Genomic DNA, 17899 nt, shown 5'->3' with positions numbered 1-17899 from the left:
TTGATTTACCACTTACAGAAAGGAAGGAAATGAAGAACAGAGATAATGTTCCTATGTTACTGCACTTTATGAAATGAATCTTGTAGGAGCTCCCAAACTTCCAATTAAATGGTACTTAGAGCAATTTAAAAGCAGCGTTGGCTCCAGTTACAGATTTCAATAGACAGGTTTGTCTGTACTAGAGCTCACGTGAGCAAGACATTATGTGCATAGGTATGGACTTATACAGAATAACAACATTCTTTGCATTAAATAATTCATTATTGTTAGGAAGACTCTCTGGGGTCACACTGCAATTAGCTGCATAATAACTGTAGATGCATAACGATTGCACGAGAACACACAGCCGTTACATTTGTGATATTTGCCATGTTTCCTATCACCTGTCATTGGGTATCACCCCATGCTGATCCTCAATTTTTGCTTTCTGCTACTCACAGTCCTGTGTCTTAAAACGGACTGTTAGTAACTAGTGATGAGCGAATTATTTCGCCAGCCATAATTTGCAGCGAAATTCCGCATTGCGATTTTTTTTGCGAAACTGCAGCAAAAATTTGCTACAGAAAAATTAGCCGAGAAAAAACGACTATAAGAAAAAACGCCCATTGACTTTAATTCATTTGGACAAAAAAAGTCGCCATAAGAAAAAACACCCAATGGGGCTCATTTATCAACACTGGGCAAATTTGCCCATTGCCAGTAACTTTTAGCAACCAATCTGTGACTGGCTTTCTTCAGCCAGCTGCAGGTAAAACAATGAAAGTACAATTTGATTGGTTGGCATGGGTTACTGCTCATGGGAAAATTTGGCCAGTGTTGATAAATGACCCCCATTGACTTTTATGCATTTGGACAAAAAAAGTCGCCATAAGAAAAAACTCCCATTGACTTTTATGCATTTGGACAAAAAAGTCGCCATAAGAAAAAACTCCCATTGACTTTAATGCATTTGGACAAAAAAGTTGCCATAAAAAAAAACACGCATTGTCTTTAATGCATCTTGAGTGAGAAAATTTGACTTCAATGCATTTTGCTGATTTTTCAGCCAAGCGAAATGGGACAGATTCGCTTATAACTATTAGTAACGTTTATTTAAAATGCCAGGTTTAAGTTATCCCACAGGAAACAGATGTGAACTGAAAATAATATGTGGCTCATTTTATACACATAACACAAAGTTGCTGCATACATGAGTTAGAGTCCGGCGCGGAACCAATTTCTAAGATCCGAACCCGTGACCCGAACCGCAACCCACATATTTACCCACTTTGATCCGCTACCGGACCCACAACTGCCTTATCCGCAACCAGCTGACCACCATCAAACAGGAAGTGATGGTGCTGCAAACTGGAAGTGACTTCATAAAAAGTGGGCGGGACACTTTCGTCATCACTTTCGGCGCATGCGCAGTTACTTTCCGGAGATTACCGAAGCGCTGAAGATGGTGCCCGTGAGCGGAGCTCACGGACACACCTGTGTGGGAGAGCAGGGAGGGGGGACTATGAAGAGTAGGGTTTTTTTTTTAATAAGCAAGGGGGTTTAGTTCTCCTTTAAGGCGGCTATACACTGGCCTATAAAAGTTGCAGACAGACCGAGTCGGCAGCTTATTGGCCCGTGTTTTGCAAAAAAAAAAACACAGGCTGAGGACAACAGAGCAGTTAGTCTGTGAGCCCACAGCCTATGTGTGGAGCCCTAAAATGATTTTGATGTGGGGCCCTTTATTTCATAGTAACAGAATAGAATTTACTCTTTTTAGCAGTGGGACGGAATTTTCTTACATTCACAAATGCTTGCTCCTTTGTGCACACATCAGATGCAGTAACTGCACTACAGGAAAGATCTCAGGTAAATCACAGCTACATTAAGTTTCTGTTTGTGTAATATCACATAAGAAGATTAGTAGCCTGTAACAAATCTCCTCTTCTGCGGGCAACTAATCTCCTCCAAATGCTTACGCATGAGCAATAAACTGAATCGGCAGTGGCAAAATATATGCAGATTTGTTTTTTTAGATGGGGTCATTGCTCTTATAAGCAATATGTACTTACTTTTGTTTTGAAGCAATTTGACAATTCACTTGTCGCTGTTTAGCGGACGCAAAATCTATGAACACTCCACGGTGTGGTTCTTTAACAGGAGGAGCTACTGCCTCTATAAATATCAAATAGGAAAAGGAAATAATCATTAAATCTTAAATTAATTAACAAAAGTGAAATGTAGAAATAAGGAGCAGAAGCCAAGATGGGGCAGAATGACAAAACAATAAGGGGGTTATTTAGTAAAGTCCCATTTTTTATGGTCAGACTTTTAAAGAGGAAACGCCATTATTTCATTAAAAAATACTAAAATTTTTCGTGATTTATCAAACCCTGATGCTGTTATAAGTCCAAATAAAAAAATTACACCATCTCAAACCTGCCGAGTTCATGTAGAAGTCAAACGCAGATGTCCTGTTTGCAATTGTAAGATATCCTGATTTGTTTGCGGAGTATCGTTCAATAATCTGAAGATTTCATGGTTTTCAGTCGATAATCCAAAATAGTTGCAAGTTTCGCTTACAAATCCGAAAAATTTGTACATTTCAGATTTTTTTCAAGTCTTTTCACGCACAAAAATTTTCGTGAAAATGTATTGATAAATAGGGGGGAAAAGTCCATGCAGATTTGGTCAGAGTGGTTTTCAGAAAATATTGAGGAAATTTCAGATTTTGAAATATATGGTAGCATACTGTCAAAGAAATAAAGGGGATGACTGGACGAAATTATATGTAATTATTTTGCATTATAAAAGTAAATGTAACTGTAAGCAACTTTGTACATTAAGTACATGGACTAAACATTTTCAGTAATATTAAAGTTTCTGTAAATGCAATTGAAACAGAATATATCTATTTATCAACTTTCTGTTAGGGTGGTGGCAGAAATGCCTTCGGATTCGGATCGCTTTGTATTATGAAGTCGCCCGAATTTGCCTCATGAGGAAACTCGGAAAACCAAAGCGATCTGTATGCCATCCCACTGTCGATTCGTATTATTGCAGACAGGAGGGCATTTTGGGGAGATAAGTCATGCGTAGTAGAGGAGATTTGTCAATTGGGACTAATCTCCCTGAATCTTAATGTGTGCCACCACCCTTACCTGTAGTACCGGTTCAGACTCTGGAAACATTGGTACCAGCTAATTAACTGACCTGATAAGAAGTAAGCATGCTGTAGGAACTAGGGTATTGGCTGGAGGAGAGCTGGCTTCTGCTGCACTGTTCAGCCAACTGCCAGCACACAAGGCAGCTGCAAACAGTGTAGAATCCTTGCAATGTTTTATTGAGTAAAGTGTGATCATGTACAGTCAAGCTTGAAAAAAAGGGGGGCATGACCTGGAATGCAGCACTTTACACAATAAAAAGTTGCAAGGGTTCCATCTTGATTGTTTTCCCTTACATGCTGGTAATTATTTGGCTCAACTGTTCAGGAGGTTACTGATACCTCCACTGCTGAGCACTGGGCTTTGTGGATTTGGGAAGGTGAGGGTATGCTGGTGATCTCTGCTGCATTATTTCAAGAGACAGAAAGGAAGAAAAAAATGCTTTTAGCAATTGCACTTACAAATAACAATATATCACTGAAAACGCTTAATCAGTGTATATTGAAAAGATGCTTAGAATTAAATTTCCTATTTATTCCAAACTGTTTTTATTTTTAATAGGCAGATCAGTAACTGTGACTAACCTACATGTACTAAAGTTAAAATTCACATAGGTGAAGCGGAAGTGGAGTGAAGTAAAGAAAGCTCCTGCCTGTGATGTATAGTCTGCAGAGCATTTTTCCACAGACCATGAGTTGGTTGGACAAGTATATGCAGCTACATACTTCTGCAATGGTGGTGCAGACACCCCTCCCAGATGGTAGCCACATGTCATACACTGCACCAGTGTGGGGTGGGGACACTCTTTGCCAAGACGATGAAGTGCCCCTTTCCCGAAACATTGATGCACAAGTGGTCAGAATATCTGGAGTAAGCTCCCATCTGTATGTTTTATTTAGTGTGTGTCTCCTGTCTAGAAAAATATACGGATTACTCTAAATTTTTCTCCTCTCAACACGAAAGGATGTTTAATCAACATGTTTATCTTTAAGAATTCTCCCGACTGCTTACTGATCAACGTGTTCTGCTAAGTAGCTCTCTGCCAAACATGCAGAGTTGGGAAGGGCTATGAAAAGTTTGGAAAACTGTATGCTACATTGCAAATTAAAACTGAAATGAAAGAAGTACCTTATATTGCCTTCCAATTTCCTGTAATGTATACATTAAACAAGAAAACTTAAAATATGGGGCATCCTCCTGTGATTTTAACGAACTTTTGTGAAGATTACTGTAATGTGCATGTGCCAAGCCTAAACATGGTGACGGCACCCAGTATCTCAGGGTGGTGTGCTTTAAAAACAAAAGGTGGGTGTTCTGTACCAGGTTATACCTACAATATGGTGAGTGCCTAAAAAACTCGCACCAGACAGCCGTTTTGCTTTTTCGTGTCCATTAAATGTTGGTAGCAGAAATCTGCTTTCATTGTCTAAATTGCGCTAGATTGATCAAAGCTAATTACTAATTAGGATTATATTAGTACCAATATTACTAACTCTGGAATCTCTTTTGCAACTTGGGTTACTATTACTAAAGATTTGAGCCTGTGATATAACTTGGGAGCTGGAGACAGGTTCAGGCACAATTTCATCACACTGGGCTGGCAGAACACACCCTGTTTGGGAGTCTCGTCACATTCTTTCTGTTTAGGAGCTGAAGGAAATGAAGCAATCTTCTCATTCTCCAACATCATAGCCCTCTGAATGGCTTCAATTTCAGGGTTCCTCTCTGGCTCCACAGTCTCATTATCACTGTCATTTTCAAAATCTTCACCGTAATCCTGTTACAAAAAATGAAATGCACAATACTGAAAGGATCATTGTCACTCGACAGTTTCAGAAATGTCTTTCTTGCATCTTTAAAAGCATTGGAACATTATATTATAAATATTTTTAAGCTATAGTTTTAGTTAGATTTATTTCATAAATAAAGTTTTCATTTTAATAAACTGTTTAAGTAATTAGAGATAGATTGCTAACTGGTACATTTTGTGCTTTGTTTCAGATAATTTTTTATTTTTTTGTGGTTTATTCTATTAATCTAAGTTTGACAGATAACTTAAGATTTAAACCCAATGTCTCTTAATAGCCCTCATTAAAAGAACAGACTTCATAGAGGGACAGTGGGACCCCCAAACATATACCAGGAAGTCTTTTCTTTTGCTACAATTTGATGAGCCGCATGCAGTCTACTGCAGACCCCTAGCAACTGTAGGGCAGTATTCTGCATTTCCACAAATACCCTCTATGTGTCTCTGTGTGTCAACCCTAATAGGTTACTATTTGGGCAGATTTGAAATATGCTTGTGCAGAGATCCTGAAGCAGAACCTTAATAAAAATGAACAACTGTAGATAGCAAATCAGACAAATTACAAGGCTGATTTGAAATACCTCAAAATCCTCTTCGTAATTTGCGGAATCTTCATTTGCTGCTTTAGTACTGAATCCTTGGTCAGCAGAACCTTCATTTTCACTTTCCTATATCAATATTATGACAAAATTAGCAAAGGAAACCAAGCAGCTCTAGCTTAGACACCAAACCCTTGCACAGGAATTTAATTAAAATGCATAACACAAAAAGACAAATGTCATTGTATATTAACCAACAATTTTTTTTAAAATCAGTGTGTGCTGCCATATTGCTGATGCCTGCTATGCATTCACCATAGCATTAAAGATACAATCTGAAGTCTATATACAATGCCTTCGTACAGCATATATGGCTGCCCCCATTCCTATAGCTATGACCTAAAGGGGTGGGTCACCTTTTAAACTAACCTTTTCTGAATTATTTGCCTTCTTCTGACACTTTCCAGCTTTCAAATGGGGGTCATTGACCCAATTAAAAAAACTAATGGTCTGTAAGGCTACAAATTTATTGGTACTTTGTATTATTTATCTTTCCATTCAGACCCTCTCCTATTCATAGTCCAGTCTTTTATTCAAATCAATACATGGTTGCTAGGACCTTAGCAACCAGATTGCTGAAATTGCAAACTGCAGAACCGCTGAAAAATAAGCGAATAACTAAAAAAAGCACAAATAATAAAAAAAAAGAAAACTAAATCGAATTGTCTCGGAATATTACTCTCTTCATCATACTAAAAGTTAATTTAAAGGTGAACAACTCCTTTAAAAAATACATTAAAAATGTGCTATACAGCCAAAATAAACTATCCTTTTTTTGTCTATTCTATTCCCTAAAATATCTTTGCCCTTATTATTATTATTATTATTAAAGAGTTGAACAGTGTGTAGGAGTCTGTCCCTCCCAGGATTCTATTTCCAGAGTAATTATGCAAATGCTCCCCGGCATTATGGTTGCAACAACTACAGTGTATGAGAACTCTTTTTGATATGATTAAAACTTGTCATATCTTTATTACTTCTGAATGCATTTAACCAACTCCACATCCTGCACTCTTTGCTTTCCCTTTCCCCACTTAAAGGAAAACTATACCCCCAAAATGAATAATGGCAATTTTCTATTTATGATTACCCAATGGCACATACTACTAAAAAAGTATATTATTATGATAATGGTTCATTTACATGAAGCAGGATTTTACACATGAGCTGTTTTACTCAGTATCTTTTAATAGAGACCTACATTGTTTGGGGGGTATAGTTTTCCTTTAAGATGTGTTGCCTTCTACAGGTATGGGACTTGTTATCCAGAAAGCTCGGGACCTGGGGCTTTCCAGATAACAGATCTTTCCGTAATTTGGATCTTCATACCTTAAATAAAAATCATGTAAACATTAACCCAATAGGATGGTTCTGCTTCCAATAAGGATTAATTATATCTTAGTTTAGATCAAGTACAGGTACTGTTTTATTTATAAAGAGAAAAAGGAAATTATTTTTGAACATTTGGATTATTTGGATAAAATGAAGTCTATGGGAGACGACTTTCCGTAATTTGGAACTTGCTGGATAATGGGTTTCCGGATAAAAACTTACTAGACTTAAGCTGGCCATAGACGAAAAGATTTGATCGTACAAATCTTGCTTTGTACGATTTTCGGGCGGTGTACGGCGTGTCCTGACATTTTTTGTGCCATGGTCTGAAAGCACATTATTCAGAAAAGCTCTGAATTATAGGAAGGCCAAGTGCCATAAGGTCCATTTAAAGAAAATAAATTCAATTTTATTTTTAAATTATTTTCTTTTTTTTATGATATCAGAACTGTATAGATCCATATTGATGGCAAAACAATCCTATTGGGTTTATTTCATGCAAAGTCTGTAGCATTTCGGTCAAGAGATCTCATACCTGTATAAACACATAATTTACAAAAGGCAGGAATATCCTGTTATTTATATAATGAATAATGTACCCCCTATTGTAAAAAAGAATTATATAAGTCACCCAGGAGTTTCATGACCATATAAAAGCATGATGCTGAAGGAAATAATTTACAGAATATTCAGGGCTCTTATGTATCATGGGAGCTATTATCCAGAATGCTCGGGACCTGGAGTTTTCCGGATAACGGATCATTCCGTTTTGGATCTTAATATCTTATGTCTACTATAAAAATCATGTAATCATTAAATAAACCCAATAGACTAGTTTTGAGTCCAATTAGGATTAATTATATCTAAGTTTGTATTAAGTACAAGGTACTGTTTGAATTATGTGATTATAATGAAGTCTATGGGAGATTGCCTTTCCGTTATTCAGATCTTTCCAGATAACAGATCCCATGCCTATACTTATAAATGGTGCCTTCTTATTGATATGTAGTGACCAAGGTAGGCCATACATTTTCATCTTCACTTTGCTGCTCCTTCAAAGAATGATTACTTTTCTGTTTAAATAGAAAGTGATAATACACTAAATTTAAAAATCATTTAAATGCAGATGACAATATAGAATCAGAAGCTATAACTCCTATAACTATTGATATGAAGACAGGGATTACTTTGTGCATAAACTAATTTGCAGCAAGAATAGAGTGGAAGCTGCTTATTTAAGTATGCTCAAAAGAGGTATTTTATAAATACTAAAGAGGTGATTTAAGCAATGTCCAAATGAAAAAATATATTACATTTTAAACAATTAAAAGATAATTTTGATAAATAAGAGAAAAGTTATTTTCTATTTATGAAATGTATTGCATCATCTTGCTGGCATTCTTTTTAAACAATGTCATTCAGGAGCTGAAAGCTGCCAAGATCTGGTGAAACCAATGGACAAAATATCATGTTAAGACGGAATTTTCCTATTACTCCGTACTTAAGAATTCTCAACAGTTGTTGAGAATTCTCAAGTTGTTTTACCATTAACATCTATGGGAACCTTGTGCAATGCAAGAAAATAGCATTTTTTTTTGCAGCTCTTGGTGACTTAAAAATGTAAATATGCAAAGACGGAATGTTCTGCACAAACTAGTTCTGCCGCCATACTTTGTATTCTAGAATGTGAAAACAAATGAAAACTATTAGTTATATAATGGTATCGTTTCCTGTAAGGTACAAAACAGGGAATTGTGTGCACAAAGGAATGTTTTTTGGATACGTTTCAAAAATATGATAACCCATTTATTCACGATTTTATATACTATTTATACAAAATTAACTTATAATTAGCTAACTGTGCTGCCACCCAGTCAACTAAGATAGTAAATAATATGAATGACAAATGTTGCTGCACTTACCTCAGTAGTTCGGTGTATTTGTTCATCTGGATATCCTTCTCTGTTTTCCCTTTCTCTGTACTTTCTTTCCCTCTCATGCATAATTTTTTCCTTTGATAATGGTGGCTTTCTGTTCTCAAAGGATTGAGCCTCACTTCTGCCATGATGCCTCTCTTCCGTTGGAGACCTTTCCCAAGGTTTCTGTTCACTCCTTAGTTTAGCACGCTCTACATCCTCCCTTGATCCTTCCCTATGTTTCACGTCTCTTTTTCTTCTCTCCCTATCTACATTGTGTGCATCTTCTGTATATTTTTCCCTATGTTTCCTTTCCCTTCTTCTTTCCCGATCAAAATTTTCTGAAGATACTTCCTTATGTTTCCTTTCTCGTTTTCTTCTTTCCTCATCTACATCTTCTGTTGACCTTTGTAAATGTTTTTGTTCAGCTTTGCATCTCTCCCTATCTGCATATTCTGTAGATCTGTCCCTATGTTTTCGTTCACTCCTCCTTCGCTCCCTGTCTGCATCTTCCAAAGATCTCTCCGCATGTTTCCTTTCATTCTTTCTTCTCTCCTGATCAACATCTTCTGAAGATGCTTCTTTATGTTTCCTTTCACTTTTTCTTCTACCTTCATCGACATCTTCTGTTGACCTTTCCTTATGTTTTCTTTCATTCCTCCTTCTCTCACGTTCTGTATCTTCTGCAGATCTTTCTGCATGATTATGTTCACTTCTTCTTCTCTCCCGGTCTTCTATATTGAATTCTTCCCTGTGTTTTCTGTGTCTCTGCTCTCTGTCCTTATCATATCCTCTCTTTAGCAAGATCAATAGGCAATAGAAGAATTAGTAGATAATCAAGTTAGTAGTCAAGGATATCAAACATATAAACCCTGTTTAAGATTGGACTTAAGATTAACTTTTTTTTTTAAATTCCCTTAAAGGGGAACTATTGCAAAAATTATGATAAAAATTATAAGCTTCCTCATACTGAAGTAAGAAACTTTCTAAATATAATTGATTAGAAATTCTGCATTTTTTCTGAAATAATCAAGTTTATCTTCACTATCCCTCTCTCAGCATCTGTTTCTCTTCATTCAGCAGTTGGGTGTCAGATACTCATTGACAGTTAGATCCAATATATCTTATGGGGGGGGCTTTCTTTCCTAGCAGATGTATTAGATCTCACTCAAATAACTGATTCCAGTACAGTTTGTGCCTTTTGCACAAATTCTGCATGTAGAGAGACAGATATCTGGTGATTTTAATAGAGTGAGCTCTAATATATCTTCTAGCCAAAAGGAGCCCCCCCCCATAAGATATATTGGATCATTCATTGGACACCCAACTCCTGAATGAAGACAGAACGAGGAGAAACAGATGCTGAGAGAGGGATAGTGAAGATAAACTTGATTATTTCAGAAACAATACAGAATTTTGAATTGATTGTATTTAGAAAGTTTCTTATTTTCAGTATGCTGAAGCTTATATTAAATTTAAATTTTTCGCAATAGTTCAGCTTTAAGTATATCATAAAGCATAGACGGGCAAAGAAGATTTCTCCTTTGTAAAATAAAAAATGATATATGGTTATCAGATGGAGCTTTTATACATTTTTTATGCAGAAACTGACATGGACAGCACAACCTAACTCTGTTCTACTAGTTATACAGAGAATGAGCATAGTAACTTACTCTTAAGTTTAAATGCAAATACGCATATGCAAGCATAAAGTAATGCTACAAATGAGAACCTGGTTTTGGGCAAAAAAACACTATTATCCAGGTTTTCTGATCAAACTCTGCATGTCACTGCTAGAGCCAGACAGGATTTATTCAAGTAAACGGCTGATCAGCCCATTTTGGGGTTGAAAAATGCTAACAGAGAATACAGCTTGTGTGCCATGGGTTTAAGTTTATACCATAAAGCAGAGATGGCTGTGATGTTACTGGGATTTTAGCAGGCAATATGTGGCCAGATCATCCTATAAGCCAGGTGTTTGCATGGGACAGACATGGGATTCTAGATGACCAGGTTGTGTGATTGCCCCACATTCTTTGAATTAAACAAACACCAAAACAAACTGCTAAGCTATAGTATACACCCTACCTTATGTGCTGAAATACTGGGTTTAAATAGACATATATAACATCTCTTACCTCACGCCTTCTTTCTTCTTTTTCTCTACCTTCCTGGAATCTCTTTTCGTTGTCATAGTCCCCTTGCTTGCTTTTGTCTAACAAATATATGCAAATATATATCATTGTTGCAACTGTCGGGTAATCTATATTTAGTGTATGTCAATGCATTATTCTATACCAAAAGACTAAATCTTGTTTTATTTTAAAGGGTTTCCCACTAGGATGCTAGATCCATGGATTTCACTATGGGATTACAATTGAGTGCAACAGTTGAGGGACAATACATATTATGTTTTTAAAGTGATGCCAATAAAAGGGGCTTTTTTTGGAAAGTCAATCATTCTAAAAATATATTATACTTACTGTCAGAGCTATACCCGCTCAGTCAATCCACCGTTAAGACATTGTCCCCACCTTTGCTTTGGTCCATCTATCTTTAATTCGTCCAGCCACCATTTACTTTACCATCCATTCAATATTATTTAATCTATGCACACATCGTTCATGGGTAACTCCAGTTCTAACCAATATAAAATGGTGTATGGTCCCAGCCTTCTTTCTATCCACCATTGCTATGTATACTTCCTTCTTTCTAATCCATCCATCAGTATAAAAACCTTCCTTCCAAATACAATCTTTTATAGCTCCTACATAATAATCCATACTTGGGACTACCCTACTTGTATCTTACCTGAAATGTCTCTCACATCCCTTCTCTTTCGCATAGCTTTGTCCCCCTCGGATACATAATCATTAGAGACACTGTGTGATTTTCTAATCTCTTCCGCACTGTACTTTTCCCTTGTATTGTCTCTGTCATGGGCTCGCCCTTTGTCTTTTTCTCTCTGATGGTTTTGGATGGTGTCCATGTCTTTATCCCCATATCTTTCTCTAGTTCTATGCTCCTTTTGTTCCTCCTTCTTTTCCATGTCATTGTACTTTTGCCTGGATTCTACATGTTCTTCTCGGTCTTCATTTCTGCGTTGCCGTCTTTCTTTGTGCCTCTTTTCATCCAGCTGGGAAGCCTAAACAATAATGTAATGCAAAGTATTAGTTTAGGGGAAAAGTACAGGTTGCTCTAATGTCAATGGATATAATTGTATATCTTTGTGCTTTTAAAGGAATTGTTCAGTGTAAAAATAAAAACTGGGTAAATAAATAGGCTGTGCAAAATAAATAATGTTTCTAATATAGTTAATTAGGCAAAAATGTAATGTATAAAGGCTGGAGTGACTGGATGTCTAACATAATAGCCAAAACACTACTTCTTGCTTTTCAGCTCTCTTGGTTTACACTGACTGGTTACCCTGGTTACCAGGCAGTAACCAATCAGAGACTTGAGTGGGGGCCACATAGGTCATATCTGTTGCTTTTAAATCTGAGATGAATGATGAGGATCAATTGCAAACTCACTGAACAGATATGTACCATGTGGCCCCCCTTCAAGTCACTGACTAACTGAGTTATAGAGCTGAAAAGCAGGAAGTAGTGTTCAGGCTATTATGTTACACATCAATTCACTCCAGCCTTTATACATTACATATTTGGCTAACTAACTATATTAGAAACATTTTTTATTTTGCACAGCCTATTTATTTACCCAGTTTTTATTTTTACACTGAACAATTCCTTAAAAAAGATCTATTTAATTAAAATAAAACCCAAGAATATTTATTTTACGCATTTTCCAATATAGTGGTCCATAGATATGCCACATCAGACAGTTTTCCTATTAAGTTCTTATTGGGGTGCTTGTTTACAAGCCCCATCTATTCTTTCTGACCCCACCATGTAGAGTTCAGTATAATATTTTTTCTGTCTCAGATTCCCTGGATATGCTGATAAGTTTTCTAGCAAATTTTATACTTATATTACCTTCAGGTGTCTATTCAGCTCTTCAGATTTCCATGTATCTTCTTTGTTTTTACTCTACAGGAAAAAAATGACAATTAAGCCACAAATTAAGATGACTTGCAAATATCTCAGAATGTACATACCTACATCCTACTAAACTTAATTTCTAGATGAGCTAAACCCTTAACATGAGGGAAGAAATGATGGTGCTGACCAGCCTCCTTTTGGGTACAAAGCCTATTTTAGTGCTGCTGTATATTAAACAGCCCCTTATAAAAGTTTAAAGCAGACTAAGGCTTAACATGAGCACACACACACACACAGCTATACAAGCCTATAATTGTTATTTAATGTGAGTCTAAGGAAATGAGTCAAAGAGGTACAATCTCTACTGACTGTTTCCATGTTCTGAATGTGACAGTTCTCATGATTGCTGTATCCCATATACAGATACATGACAAATGGGGCTACTGCAATCCAGAGATAGCAGGGGGGGCTTCTTTTCTCTTTGCATCCTTTTTGTCAGTGGTCTTGGACTGCAATCGCAAGACGGTACAGCTCATTGCTATCATAATAAATCTTTTAAAAGTTGCATTAAAACAAAGACAGGTAAGTTCTGATTCTTAGCTGATCCTCTCTTGGACTGGATGACACTTATAAAAAGTAAAAAAAAGCTTTTATATTCCTAGAGGGTAACAGGTGGTGGCTAAATTGTAACAATACCTGACAAAACATTGAAGTCTGCCCATATATTATCCAGCAGGCACCATCCCACCTTGCATCATCTCAGCCTGCCCTTAGTTCAACAAGTATTATAATGATTAAAGGAAAAGGATACAACTAAGTAAACTTTATCAGAAAGGTCTATATTAAAACACCAGTAAACCCTCAAAGTAATGCTGATCTGAGTCCTCTGTCAAAAGAAACACAGCATTTCTTTCCTTCTATTGTGTACTCATGGGCTTCTGTATCAGACTTCCTGTTTTCAGCATAAACTTCCAGGGCTAGGGCTTGAGCATGCTCAGTTTGCTCCTCTCTCCCTCCTCCCCTTCCTGCTGTAATCTGAGCCCAGAGCTATAAGTGAGAAGGATAGACTCAGGCAGGAAGTGATGTCACTGCAAGCTAATATGGCAGCTGCTATCCTAAACAAACAGATATAGCTTCTAGAGCTGTTTACTCAGGTATGGAAAAGCATTCTAAAGAATAAAAATAACCTTCTAGCTAGCACTGTGTGGCTAATCTATTGGTAATAAACTGCCTTCCTTCTCCTTTAACACAATAAAGCTTTAAAGATGTATACAACAAACAGATAACATAATGATAAAAGAGGTAAAAAAGACCCTGCTCATCTGAGTTTAAAATCTAAAATAATCTAAGCATAACAGAGGCTTGTGGGATCATGTAATAAAGGAAAGTGACATGATGAGTTTATTAACCATTAATTCAGGCAATGGCACAACAGCAGCTCATGATACAATATATAGTGAATAAAGTACCCCCTCTTGTAAAATATAAGGATATTATAAGTTACCCAGGAGTTTCATGACCATATAAAAAATGTTTTTATACAGGTCATGGAACTCCGAGGTAACTTCTATTATTCTAATATTTTGCAACTGTGGGTACTTTATTTATTATAATACACAAATTTCAGTGAGTCATGTGACAGAAATGACATCAGAACTCACCGTTTATAACAGATGACATCAGAACTCACCGTTTATAAGGATATAATTTACAGGATATTCATGTCTTTTGTGTATTATATATATATATATATATATATATAGAACAGAGACTAATAATAAATACATTTGCTGGTAGTAGAACATAATAAAAATATACTAAAAGTTGCAGGTCTGATTCAAAAAGCATCTTCCCACAACCGAAACCTTAACCCGATAAAGTATCCAAAGATATAACAAACAGCCTGCAATGGGTCAAGGTATAGGAGTAATGGTAATGGTATAGTAAGGGTAGTTAGCCTGGGGGGAGGAGGAAGGGGGGTCCACGTGGGGTTGGGGGTACGGGGTTTTTTGCAAAAGGGTTTCCTTCTCCTTTAAGGATTTTTGCATTTTCCGGTGACTTTCCTCAATTTCAGACAATTTTCGGGCAAAAAAAGTCTGCTGGCCACCAAAATATCTATTCATGAATTACTTCAGCGCACTGCCAAACTTTGACAAACTACAAACACAACATGCCCTTTATCAAGTGTGGCCCAAAACATGTTGTGTTTATAGTTGCAAATATATCACATTGTAGCAGGTATTCTGCTGTTTCGGTTGCTCTCGTCATTCATCTGATTGGGCCACCGAACTATCTAAAGATTGACCTGTTTTACCAAAATGTATTGAAATTGTATATGTATTAGGGCCTTATGGGTCCTCTATACCTCCTGGGCCCCCCTCTGTAGTTACGCCCCTGGTGGCAGTCAAATCTGTACCATTTTGCTTCAGGGAAAAATTTGCCAATTTGAAAAAAAGCATTCTTTTCATATATATTTCATTGTTTGACTTTTTCTTCACTGCACATATTGGGCTATTTTTGAAGTGCCCCTTGGCTAGTTTGGGGCTGGTTTTGTAGCTGACTTTGGCTGGTTTTGAAAATTAGACCTGGCAAGTGCCATATGATACAACTGACAGTTGCACCTCTCTGTTAATTAGCTCAAGCCCCTGTGCCCCCTCCTCTGCCCCTAATCTAATTCCAGCTGACACTAAATGGTAACATGAAATAAAATGCCCAGAAGAGACTCATTATTACGCTAATTATATGTAACAATGTGGGAATAAACACGAGGAATCTCCTACCTCCCCCTACTACAATTCGATTAGCACATGCAGAAAAGGTAACAACCCTGAACATGTATCAGCCTCTGGGGAGATTCTGGGAATTGTAGTTCAGCAGACACATTATAACAAGCCGATATACCCGGCATTACCCTGTCCTGTTGCGTGGCCGAAGACATCGTGAGGCTACTCCGTTCTTTGGCTTCTAAGTGTTCCCTTGCCGTTACTAGGCGACGCTCCCAAGGCTAGGCCGCCGCCATGACACCGCTAAGATTCCATTGCGCATGCGTACTGATCGCACCACGGAGCCTAGCAACTAGAGGGGAAGGGGTGGGCGAGATTAACCAAATCGAAGCTGGTGTCCGTGCTACTGCGTTACCAGGCCTTTGGTAGTGGAGTATTGGAGGTTGCATCATAGATTTGCAGACGGTTTTTATTTGTGGTCTCTGAGTTATTTAGCAGCTCTCCAGTTTACAATACGGTTGCTATGGTCCAATTCCCCTAGCAACTATGCATTGATTTGAATAAGAGACTGGAATATGATTAGGAGAGGCCTGAATAGAAAGATGAGTAATAAAAAGTAACAACAACAATGAATGTGTAGCCTTACAGAGCATTTGTTTTTAGATGGGGTCAGTGACCCCCATTGGAAAGCTGGAACGAGTCAGAGGAAGAAGGCAAATAACTAAAAAAAACTATAAAAATGAAGGCCAACTGAAAAGTTGCTTAGAATTAGCCATTCTATAACATACTAAAAGTTAACTTATAGCTGAACAACTCCTATTCACTGGGTGTATAGTTCATCTCTTTCCGTTTTGAGCGGGACAGTCCCACTTTTGAAAGCTCAACCCGCAGTCCTAAGTCCCAATTTGTCTGCACTGAACATCCAAAAAAGATAAAAGGGGAAATTTACCTTCATTAGCAAAACTGTAATAAAACATAAAAAACACAGGAAATGTGTTCAAACTTTCATAACCTGGCAAATTTTGGAAAAAGGGGACATGGTAATTAGGGGGTGTGGCTGCAAAAAGGGGCGTGGTCAAAAATTGACCACAAGAAATGCTTGTGCAGAAATAGATGATCAGCTCTTTTTTTCCTGTTGAAGGCGGCAGCTGCAAGTATTTACATCGGTAATTAAAGTAAAATATTGGTGCCTTTGTAGAGGCAGAGATATTATTTTTATTAACATGTATTTATAGAGCGCTAACATATTGCGCATCACTTTAAAGTAAATGTGTTTATACTAAATCACACGAATTACATGCATAGAACATATGGAGTTACATACATCACAGTCAATACAGGTACAAAAGGTGAGGAAGGCCCTGTGCAAAAGAGCTTACAATCTAAAGGGATGCAGATAAAACACAAGGTGTGGGAGTGGGCAAGATCAGAATAAAGTGGGCTAGAGATGTAGTACTGTATGTGGTGTTGCATTTGGTGGTTAAGCAGAGTAAGGGTAGGCTTCTCTAAATAAGTGAGGTTTAAGAGATCTTTTGAAAGCAGAAAGGTTGGGAGAAAGTCGGACAGACTGTGGGAGAGAGTTCCAGAGGAGGGGTGCAGCCCTTGCAAAGTCTTGAATGTGAGTGTGTGAGGAGGTAATGAGAGAAGAGTTGAATAGCAGGTCAGTAGAGGACCGTAGTAAGTGGTTGGGTGAGTATCTAGCGATGAGTTCAGAGATATAGGGAGGGGAGAGTTAGGAAGTGCTTTGAATTTCAGGGTCATTCATTTGAATTTTATTCTGAAAGGTAGCAGAAGCCAGTGTAGGGATTGACAGAGTGGCATGGCAGAGGAGGAGCGGTTGCTGAGGTGTATAAGCCCATGGCAGTGTTCATTATAGACTGGAGAGCTGACAGATACATTTGAATGGCTTTCCTTGAGATAGAGACAGTGATGTTTTGAGAAAATTTGCAATTAGTCTTCAATTTGTCTATGTATTTCTAATTTTGTTCAGCAGTTTTATAAATATGTGTTAATAATATGGGGCAGATTTACTAAGCTCGAGTGAATAATTAGAATGGAAAAAAATTTGAATTTTTTTGGGTACTTCGAACATCGAACTGGTCAAATTCGATCGAATTCGATCAAATCGAATGATTCGAAGTAAAAATCGTTCAACTATTCGACCATTCGACCATTCGATAATCTTTAATCTTTAAGTACTGTCTCTTTAAAAAATACTTCGACTTCATACTTCGCCACTTTAAACCTACTGAGGTGCAATGTTAGCCTATGGGGACCTTCCCCAGCACTTTTCTAAGTTTTTTTTTAACGAATAAAAATCATTCGATCGATCGCTTAAAATCGTTCGATCAAACGATTTTTATTCGATCGAAGCTCTGCGC

General features: G+C 37.3%; 1 protein-coding gene across 2 annotated transcripts in view; it reads right to left on the bottom strand.

Annotated features, from left to right (window-relative positions):
- The window catches only part of dync2i1.S (dynein 2 intermediate chain 1 S homeolog), a 35455-nt gene extending 19573 nt beyond the window's left edge, over nucleotides 1-15882 (bottom strand). The window contains exons 1-8 of one of the 2 annotated variants that reach the window (XM_018269029.2): nucleotides 15707-15882; nucleotides 12790-12843; nucleotides 11606-11939; nucleotides 10933-11009; nucleotides 8801-9589; nucleotides 5529-5615; nucleotides 4752-4917; nucleotides 2049-2151 (exon numbers count right to left, since the gene is read on the bottom strand). In XM_018269029.2, the coding sequence (XP_018124518.1) occupies nucleotides 2049-2151; nucleotides 4752-4917; nucleotides 5529-5615; nucleotides 8801-9589; nucleotides 10933-11009; nucleotides 11606-11939; nucleotides 12790-12843; nucleotides 15707-15733 (1637 nt within the window). In that variant the 5' untranslated portion in view covers nucleotides 15734-15882. Of the gene's footprint in view, nucleotides 1-2048; nucleotides 2152-4751; nucleotides 4918-5528; nucleotides 5616-8800; nucleotides 9590-10932; nucleotides 11010-11605; nucleotides 11940-12789; nucleotides 12844-15575; nucleotides 15665-15706 lie in introns of those variants that run through there. The other variant, XM_041567359.1, reaches the window with a different exon arrangement.
- Nucleotides 15883-17899: the final 2017 nt, after the last annotated feature.

Source organism: Xenopus laevis, chromosome 6S (assembly GCF_017654675.1).
Source record: "Xenopus laevis strain J_2021 chromosome 6S, Xenopus_laevis_v10.1, whole genome shotgun sequence".
Taxonomy (NCBI): domain Eukaryota; kingdom Metazoa; phylum Chordata; class Amphibia; order Anura; family Pipidae; genus Xenopus; species Xenopus laevis.
This window is presented reverse-complemented; position numbering and strand designations above follow the sequence as displayed.